This window comes from Aquarana catesbeiana, linkage group LG04 (genome assembly GCF_042186555.1).
Source record: "Aquarana catesbeiana isolate 2022-GZ linkage group LG04, ASM4218655v1, whole genome shotgun sequence".
Lineage (NCBI taxonomy): Eukaryota > Metazoa > Chordata > Amphibia > Anura > Ranidae > Aquarana > Aquarana catesbeiana.
The window spans coordinates 219,081,573-219,092,090 of NC_133327.1; the positions used below are offsets into that span (position 1 = coordinate 219,081,573).

At 41.8% G+C, this 10,518-nt stretch overlaps 1 protein-coding gene across 2 annotated transcripts in view; it reads right to left on the bottom strand.

Annotated features, from left to right (window-relative positions):
- The window catches only part of LRRC31 (leucine rich repeat containing 31), a 48,752-nt gene extending 38,552 nt beyond the window's left edge, over positions 1 to 10,200 (bottom strand). For both annotated transcript variants that reach the window (XM_073626165.1, XM_073626164.1), the window contains exons 1-4: positions 9,857 to 10,200; positions 8,735 to 8,974; positions 5,265 to 5,393; positions 1,324 to 1,491 (exon numbers count right to left, since the gene is read on the bottom strand). In XM_073626165.1, the coding sequence (XP_073482266.1) occupies positions 1,324 to 1,491; positions 5,265 to 5,393; positions 8,735 to 8,974; positions 9,857 to 9,869 (550 nt within the window). In that variant the 5' untranslated portion in view covers positions 9,870 to 10,200. The remainder of the gene's footprint in view (positions 1 to 1,323; positions 1,492 to 5,264; positions 5,394 to 8,734; positions 8,975 to 9,856) is intronic.
- Positions 10,201 to 10,518: the final 318 nt, after the last annotated feature.

A 10,518-nucleotide genomic window follows, 5' to 3' on the forward strand; every position in this document is an offset into this window, starting at 1 on the left:
TATTAACAACAACTTTATCAGTGTCCATCAAAATGCAGCCTATCAGTACCCATCAGTGCAGCATATTAGTGCCCATCAGTGCAGCTTATCAGTGCCACCTCATCAGGGCCCTTAATGTAGCCTATCAGTGCAGCCTCATCAGTGCCCATCAACGAAGCCTCATCAGTGCCCATCAATGCAGCATATCAGTGCCCATCAATGCAGCATATCAGTGCCCATCAATGCAGCATATCAGTGCCCATCAATGCAGCATATCAGTGCCCATCAATGCAGCATATCAGTGCCCATCAATGCAGCATATCAGTGCCCATCAATGCAGCATATCAGTGCCCATCAATGCCGCATATAAGTGCCCATCAATGCAGCATATCAGTGCCCATCAATGCAGCATATCAGTGCCCATCAATGCAGCATATCAGTGCCCATCAATGCAGCATATCAGTGCCCATCAATGCAGCCTCATCAGTACCCATCAGTGCAGCCTAATCAGTGCCCACAGGGCAGCCTCATCAGTGGAGCTTATCAGTGCAGCCTCATCAGTACCCATCAATGCAGCCTGTGCCCATCAGTGCAGCTTATCAGTGACAACTTATCAGTGCCCTTCAATGTAGTCTATCAGTGCAGCCTCATCAGTGCCCATCAACGAACCCTCATCAGTGCCCATCAATGGAGCCTATCAGTGCCCATCAGTGCAGCATATCAGTGCCACCTCATCAGTGCCCATCAGCGCAGCCTATCAGTGCCCATCAACGCAGCCTCATTGGAGCCAATTCTCCTCCCAGAGATTGGCCAGGAAACTGTGGGGAGAGGAAGAGAATAGCCGGCCAGATCACACAAAGGCTCTGAAACTCCCGCCGCTGTCAAAGTCCCGCCTCCTGGACAGGCTCCTATGATAGACGTCACACTACTTCAATTTCCTGGCATTGAACCAGTGTGCTATCATAGGAGCTGGTTCAGGAGGCGGGACTTAGTTTGAGAGCAGCCGGCATTTCAATTTCAGAGCCAAACTGACACAGAAGGAGATTCCCTCTATGTGATTCGGCCAGCTGACCTCTTCTTCTCTCCCTTCCCCACAGTTTCCTGGCTGATCGCTGGGAGGAAAATCAGCTCCCATTTAACCCTGCCTGCCAATGGCACCCGCCTCCACCCCCCCACCCCCACCCCCCGATGCAGCTCCACACTCACCCTCAGCTAATTGGAAATTTTGATGGATGGTCTAGTTTATATTTTTTGATTTTGCTATAACCTTAATACATACAACTTTTTGTTAATTAGACCACTGATAAATACTAAATTAAAAAAATGGCTTTAAGAAGTACTTACCTAAAACAGCGGTATCGTCACCGGTGAGACCACAGTTGCTTAAATTGAGTATCCTTAGTTTGCTTACATGATTAAAGTGTGGAGTCATCAATTTTAAAGACCCACCAATCAAATCATTCCAAGAAAGATCCATTTCTTCAATGTCTAAGAGAAATGGCATTAGTGAACCTGGGGAAGAACAGCAAACACATTAATGACTTGTGGCTTAGATTACTTTGCATAAGCAAACAACAATGGTCTTTCCAAGTAATCCATACACAGAGATAAATTAATACGTTTATAATTGTGTTCACATAGAACTGGAATGATATTTGAAGTAGAGAATATTATAAGGGTAATAGAAAATCTTGCCTTATTCCCAATATTTTTCATTAAAGTGGTAAACTCTTACATATACCCAGTGAACTGACAGGCCTCAGGTGATATATAGAGATAAAACAAGTCTTCCTACATAAGGTGTACCCATTTATCAGCAGGCATCACTTCTCTACAGCCTTCTAAAGCACACATTTTACACAACTTTTCTGAGTTTACAGAGGCGTGGATCTGATGTCACACATTACATACACAGTTTAGAGAGGATAGCTGAGTGTAATCTGAGACCTGTGTGGAAGGAAAGGACACATCCCTCAAAGGGAAACATGCACAGCTTTAGCTGTCATTTACAGGCTTTGTGCTATATGTCCCTCCCCCATCCCCTTGAACCCTTGGCATTGGCACAACCCGTCAGAAATATTATTCTTTGTTCATTTTTCTTGTCAAAAGTTTCCAACCACTTAAGGTATGCAGTGATAATCTAGCAATGTAGTTCAGATATTCCTGGACAACTGGCATCTCAAAGAAAAGACAAGCAGTGTTGTTGGATCTTTAGAGAAAAGTTTTGATATGCACATAATAGCTTATTTTCTTCTGGACCTCATGAGATAAGAAAAAACAAAAATAAGTGGTTTAAATGATTTGGAGGGGAGTGAAGGAACTGGAATACAATATTGGAGACAATACAATATCGGAGAGTGCCTAGCAGCTTATTGTTTAGAACAATTATTCAATGACCATTTTTTTATGCGATTTAAAACAATGCATAATCTCATTCTACAGTACACCATCATTTTATTATAATTTACTAGGATAGTTCAGAAACATAGTTTTCAGCTTATTATATTTGTATGCATTGCACATACTGTACTGTTATTGCTAATCCTTTGTGATATGACTTTCTAGTTTGTACAGTCAGATGTTCTCAGGTAGATTCTTGGTATCATCACTCAAATTTAATATTGTATAAAATAAATATGTCATAGGAGACATGTACATATGTGTCCTTTATTTGTAAGGTGACCCTAAAGCGATTTTAACCACTTCAGCCTCAGAAGAATTTACCCCCTTCCTGACCAGAGCATTTTTTGCGATACGCTACTGCGTCGCTTTAACTGACAATTGCGCAGTGGTGCCACATTACACCCAAGCAAAATTGACATCCTTTTTTTCCAACAAATAAAGATTTCTCTTGGTGGTATTTGATCACCTCTGCGGTTTTTATTTTTTGCACTATAAACAAAAAGAAAGAGTGACAATTTTGAAAAAAAAAAGCTATATTTTTTACTTTTTGCTATATTAAATATCCCCCCCAAAAAATATAAAAAACTAAATTTATTCCTCAGTTTAGGCCAATATGTATTCTTCTACTTATTTTTGGTAAACAATATGGCAATAAGCGTATATTGATTGGTTTGCGCAAAAGTTATAGCGTCTACAAAATAGGGGATAGATTTATGGCATTTTTATTATAATTTTTTTTTTTTATTATTAGTAATGGTGAGAATCAGCCATTTTTATATCAGACTGTGACATTGCGGCGTCAGACACTTTTGACACTATTTTGGGACCATTGACATTTATACAGCGATCAGAGCTAAAAATAGCCACTGATTACTGTATAAATGTCACTGGCAGGGAAGGGGTTAAACACTGTGGGGGCAAACAAGGGGTTAAGTGTGTTCCCTCAGCGTGTTCTAACTTTAGGGGGATGGGCTCACTAGGACATGACAGAGATCACTGCTCTCGATGACAGGGAGCAGTAGATCTCTGTCATGTCACTAGGCAGAACAGGGAAATGCCTTGTTTACATAGGTATCTCCCTGTTCTGCCTCTCCTTGCCATGATCGCGGGCCACCAGTGGACATCGAGTCCACAAGACCCGCTGAGGCATGCTCCCGCAGCTAGCCTACGATGACGGAAGGACGTAAGGGTACACCCATTTGCGCACCCGTGCCATTCCCGCCGACATACATCGGCGTACGGAGGTCGGCAAGTGGTTAAACCCTCAGTTTTTGCACTTTTAGCAGCTGATTTAATCACTTGCTGGTGGTTGCCGCTGTGGGGCCACACCTCTTCCCGCATCCACAACCACCATAGAGAAAAACATGCTGCCAATCAGGAGATGCGTGGGAGTAACATTAATTAATTCATAGCACCCCACACACTGGAAATCGCAGTACTGGACTATGAGGTTTCCCTGTGGCAACATTTTCTGAAAAGGTGCAGGGACCTTTTCCTGGCATTTTCACTGGATACAGCAGCCCTTCGAATGAATCAGCTGCTGCACACGAGCAAACGCAGCTGCGGTGAAACCACAGTGAACTAAGCCTGAGTATGCAGCTTTATCAGTCTTTTCCCATGTTCCTGTTTAAAGGCAGAGTTCACCTTTTGTAAAAATAAATAATAAATGCACATTACTTTGCATGTAAAAAAATGTGCATGTATTTTTTTTTTACCATGAAGCTTGCAAAGCGTTGCACCTACGATCAGTAGATTGTGGGTGCAATTTCAGGCTCCTGCAGACACTCCTGACAGCTGTTGCTTAATACATCCATACGGGCAGACAGTTACTCAGCTGCAGGAAGTGTCAGTAAACTACAAGGGCACTGATGAGCACCCTGGTAGTTCACTGAGCAGTGCCAGATGGGACTTGTAGCTCATTCATTCACAGATCTCTGAATGAATGACATGGCTGTGTGGGCAGAACTCTTTTTAAATTGTGGCAGCAGGTGGTACATATAACTAAAGGTGAACTTTAAGCTGGTACCATTATCACTGCCCCAGGTTTCTTGTTTCAAGATGGCTCCTTTCTCTTGCAGCATCCTATAGAGCCACTCTTCCATGCAGGGACTAGAGTTGTATATCCCTACACTGTGTGCATCAATAAAAATACACAGCCCCATAGGCTAATATTGCAAATCACTCCCCTGCTCCCCTCTTGTCAAGTGTCAACTCTCTCCTATGAAGAGAGGAACATCAGGGAAGCAGCACTAAGAGATAAGGTAAACTGCAAGTGTTGGGGTAAGAATTGTATCAAATAGTTTACTGAGGAATGTGTATTGTTTTTTGTGCTCATTGTGTAAAACAATCAGAAACTATTTAGTGTGGTTAGGCAAGTTCAGCTTAAACATTTTACTAGCTTTGGTCAGAGTGTGGAGGGATATCAGTTTGTTTTTATTTTACTCTACTGGCTTTGTGTGATTTTCCTCTCTTCTTCTTGCAGAAACCCAGCAGGACATGATGCTAGTACTATACTGGTGATATCTGTAAAATCAAACACGTGGAGGGATCATCTTAAGTCACACCTACATGGATCAAAAGTCTTCTGGTCCCTGCTTAACCGGCTGAATTTTGATCCATGCATGGGCACCCTAGTTGTACAGAAGTTTATCTACAGATCGACTTCTGTACAACCAGTCTGTGAGGTTTTTCCTAAACGATCAATGGCGCAGACTATAGCATAGTGGGAGGGATTTCCTCCATCCATACATTTGAGGTGTGATCACCTCTGCTGGTTGAAAAAAAAAACAAAAAGGAAGAATCTATGGGCTGCCTTATTCTCATTAAAGCTTTTATTTCCTTGTGTCCTGTATAACTGCTGAATCGTGCAATTTTCTGCTTACCAAGCTCTTTTATGTCAACAGCTGTCAATTCACAATTATTAAGGTTTATATAGTGAATATCTGCCTTCTTCCCAAACTTTTCCATAAAATGTGTCACTTTCCACCATCCAGTGCTGTCTGAATCCTCTTCTGTGAAATAACAAAAACAAATGTAATTATGTAAAAGAATTTATGATATAAAATGAAATGGCCATTCAATTAGGGACCATTTACACCAGTCTGCCCTGCTGTAGTGCATTAACCGAATGCACGTTAACACACAATGTGTTGCGCATTAATGTGCATTTTGTTAGGGCAGCCATCACAAAACAATGGGCCAAAAATCATGCATGCAGCACTGTAAGCGGGACACCACACTGCACATTTATGTGCCTATCAGCAAGGTACATGGGGGTGCTAATCAGAAAGAATGGCCCCATGCTGTACTAACACATGTTGCGGCATGAAACTTATTACTCCAAAAGCAAAAGTATTGACACAGTCATAATCATTTAATGTCTATGGGTACTAAATTCTATGAAAAGTCAAACATTTTTTAAAAATTTTGGATAGAGTAGAGAAGGGTTAGAACCTTGGTCTGGTTGCTGTTGCCATCTGTCTCCCTTCTAGAGAGAGTCACCCTCACTGTTGATCATTGTCTCCAGTACAGAAAGTTTTGGGAGAGCCAACATTTTTGAGCTTTCACAGGAACAGGAGGTAAAGAGAAATCTTCTAATGAGACACCTACTCTGGTCACTAATGTCTAATAGAGAATATCCCCTCACTTCAGGGGGAACTCCTCTTACTTCCTGTTTTATTTTCTAAGACAGGAATCAAAGGAAAATATCTCCAACAGGTAAAAAAAAAAAAAAATCTGACAGAGGTCATAAGAATCCCCTTTCCTATCGAAAACAAAAAGGTGTGGGCAACAATCACTTAGTAGTAGAACTGAAAACAAAAACGTTTTTAATTTAGTTTTTCTTTTGCCATCTGTATCACATTGTGGAGATTTCCCTTCACTGCTTGTCCCATAACCAAAAGGAAGTGAGAGAAAATCCCTCCAAAGTGAGGGATTTACACTTGCTTCGGCTTCAACAAGGCTTCGAACAGGCTTTGTTAAAGCTCTCTGAATGCTAGTCAAAGCTCCTGTCACTAAAAAATTGGTTAGCTTACAGTCCTGTTTACACCTGCTTTTGCTTTGGCTTTGCTTCAAAAATTATACCCCATGTAGCTTCAGTGGTGCTTCAAAGAATCTTCAAAGCCTCCATAGAAGTATATGGCAAAGCTTGCTTGAAGCCCCAAGCAAAAGTAGGTGTAAACAGGACTGTAAGCTAACCATTTTAGTGACAGAAGCTTTGACTGGCGTTGAGAGCTTTAACAAAGCCTGTCTGAAGCCATGTTATGAAGCAAGTTTAAACTAGCCCTTACTGTTCTGGTGTCAACCCAAAATTTGGGATTTGTTTTTACTTTCACTTTCAATAACAGTTAACAGGGCAGAGAGGTTGAATCTCCCAAGACTCAGAGAGCAATAAAAACCCGACTTTTGCTCTAAGTCTTCTCCATGGTATCCAAAACAAAAACAATAAGTTTTGCCTTTAGTTATACTTTGAGCAAATCAATCTTTTGTAAATCTGTTGCAAAGTTTCTTGCCTGGGCAATCTGCCAGTAACAACACTTTTTGTTTCAGGCTAACAGGTTCCTTCAGTTGGCTGCTGGGCTGTTTTCTAGAACGTGCATTCCTCCTGCAAAGTGGATAGGCAGCCCAATAGCTTACAGCAGGGTCAGCCACCTTTTTCCACTTAAGGGCCGGATTCAATGTATGTGAATGCAAGGAGGGCCGCATTCACCTGCTAATAAATGAAGATAATAATAATCCTAACATAGTAATAACAGCAGTACTGGATTACCTCACTATAAAGTGCTTCACTAATACAAAGACAGTTCACCCTGAGGGAGCATGTGGCTGGGGATTTGGATTTTACAGCCCCCTCCCCCATCCTGGCACCCAAGGGTGACTGACGCCAGTCCTGTCAGCCAGCATGGTCTAGTGATAGGGTCCCTGGCCCCAGGGGTTATGGGGCTCGTGTCCCCAGGAGTGATGGGGTTCCTGTCCCCAGGAGTGATGGGGTCCATGTCCCCAGGAGTGATGGGGTCCATGTCCCGCCAAAGCAGTGTCCTCTGTTAACTCCAGCAGCTCCCGCCCCCATCCAGCCCTGTGATACTGCCGCTCGCCGCTGTCCAGTGAAAAGGGCAGCGGCAAAAATGTCTGCGGGCCGAGTGCCCGTGAATAAATCACAGACACTGATGGGCCAGACATCTAGCGGTGGCGGCCCACGGGTTGCCAACCCCTGGCCTGTAGTGTGCACAGCAGGCTTACAATATTATCAATTGCAAGGCAGAAGCTTGGCATTGTCAGCCTGAAACAAAAAGTACTGTTACTGGCAGGATCTCCAGGCAAGGAACTTCGCAACAGATTTGCCTAATATTGTTTGCTTAGGCAAACTCTTTAAAAAGTGATTCCTTTACTTACCATTCTAAATTCACTTGTGCATGCATGGATGTTTCCAGTGAATACAGGCTTCTTTATTTAATTTCATTTCACACTTTAGCAAATCACTCAAACAGCATTAGTCTACAGCAGATTGATTTTGGACACTAGCGTACAACTATTATTAGTCACATTCAGCCTAACCTGTAATGTTGAAGACATTTTGTAGCTTATCCAAGCCAATTCTTCAGTTCCGATGAACGTTACGAAGATACCCCAGCATTTATAGCCACACTTTAAAGGAGAAATATAGCTAAAGCTCTTTTGGCTTTACTTCTCCTGGGGATCACAGGAGTGCAGTTTGTTGTGAACTCCTATGACCCATTTTCAGCCAACATTTTCAGCCAACTAAAGCCCGCTGTCAGCTGATGTCACAGGGCCAGTCCAGGCTCTGAAAAGATCCCAACCTTATGGTCAGGATTTGCCCAGAAGCCTGGACCGACAGCTGGCTCAGCCTCTCAGCAGTCCGTTGAGAGACTGAGCCAGTCGCTTCCTCCCCCTCCACAGCTCAGCGCTCCATTGAGCGCTAGAGGAGCTGAAGCAGAGAGCCAGAGACTGACAGTCACCAGCTCTTTGCCCACAGTTCACTGAGAACTGAGCAATCGACAGTCTTTGAGCTGGTGGGAGACAGATGCAGCATTGGACTAATGCTGTATCCACCTAGGGGACTGTGAATTTGGTATTGGTTGTTTTAATTCAATCACCACTGTGTCCTAATGTTTGGATATCTTCTGGATGCTCGTTATAATGTTTAAACGTCTTCAACATTACAGAGATGGTCCAGTGTAATGTGACTAGCTACTACTAGCTATACCATGACCTGGATTGCAGACAACCTAGAGTGCAGTGTCACACCAATTTAATATATTATTGAAATCTTATACCATGTTGGGTGTTTCTTTTTGTGCTTTAATCTCATAAAAAAATCTTGTCAGATTCTCACCTTCTGCAGAACCAGAAACCACATTGTCTGACTTTTGATCTTCAGATATAGACTTGTGGTCAAGTTCCTTTTCATTCTTCTCATTATCTGTCTTTGCTGCATCTTTATCAAATGCTCTGAATAAGCTCTTCACTTGGAATATACTGCTTTTGCCTTTGTCTGACTTTTTCCTTTGTATCTGGCCGAAGATTAAATCGAATGGAGACTTTTTTGGTCCTTCTGCCTCCTTCTTCTCTGATCCTGGTTTGTGTAAAGAAAAGCATGAATACTTTACATGTTCAACTTTACATTAATAACACTGTATATAGCACTACCTTATGGTTTTCTTATCTGTACACAACAATGTTGTGTACAGATAACAAAATAATACAGATAACAAAATAGCCTTATAATTTAGAGTATTGCAGTTATTTAATTTAGGAAGCAAACTCCATTAATCAGCAGGTTCTGGTGCAGCTGGTGTGTCAGTAGATTTGTCCCTACTCCCATGGAATATGTTGTGGTCATGATATTTAGAGGAATTTTGTTGAGAACATAGGTCATCTTTGGGATATCGCTTTAAGCTCTGATTTTTTTTTTAAATTTTATTCTAGCAGTGTATATTCTGATTTATAACCCCTATATTACTCCATGTAGTAAATGAGCATAGCTTGACTGTTATGACCATCTAAGCAAAATGCAAACTAGGTCCTTGCTTGATTACTAATGGCATGTACTATGCACACCAATACCACATACAATGTGGAAAGTCGTGTGCATGAAAGTGTCTCCCATTCAACAAACACATGTAAATGTAGCCTTAATGGTTAACTGGGCAATCTACATCCTCAGATTTCCTCTTCCCCTACTTCGCTTTTAATAATAAAACAATGTGATTAATGAGCAAAAGAAAACAATAAAATCTGAAGACAAAAAAGGAGGAACAAAATATTTCTTTTGTAACTAGACCCATTTTCAACCTTTTTACACTATAGCTCTATATCTCGGCAGATTACTACACAAGCCTCAATTGAATTCAGAAACTAAATGTTACTACCACTCCCTAAATCCATTCGCAGCATTATCAAGATTAAAGACACAATACCCCAGTAATTTGAACAGACTGTGCATATGTTAACATACCTTTAATGTCCATGTTTACGTCTACTTTTTGAGTGTTCCGTAGTCCAAGACCCTGGAGTGGCAGTTAAATTCTTTTCAGTACTGTTTTAGGCTACTGTTATAAGTGGGTTTTTGCTGTTTCCTGCAGAGTTTTCATGTTTGTAAGTGTGAGAGAAAGGAGTTTGTAATCACAAACGGAATGCTCTTGCTTAAACCATGTTGCATTCCTGCTCTCAGTGCTGTACTGCTATGAAAAGGGAAGATAATGTAGCCAAACCAGCTCCTCTGCTCTGAACAGTCATGCCTACAATGACAGAGGAAGCAGTTTAGCTGTACAATACACAACTACCCAGGAAATGTGCAGCAGGTGGACTTTGATTTGGAAACTCCTTAAGGACTGGGTTGCCAGGAAAAAATCATCTACTAGATTTGAAAGGTAGCACAGGATACAGATTGAGAAAGGAAAGAATCTTAAGCCTCGTACACGCGATCCGATTGTTGGCAGGGGTTTGTGTGATGACAGACTGTTGGTCTAAAATCCGACCGTTAGGCTGGATTCACACCTATGCATTTTTAGTGCTTTTTGCATTTTGCAGATTTGCACTACAGTCCATTTAACATGGTTTCCTATGGAACACGTTCTGTAGTGCAAATCTGCAAAATTCAAAAAGCACTAAAAATGC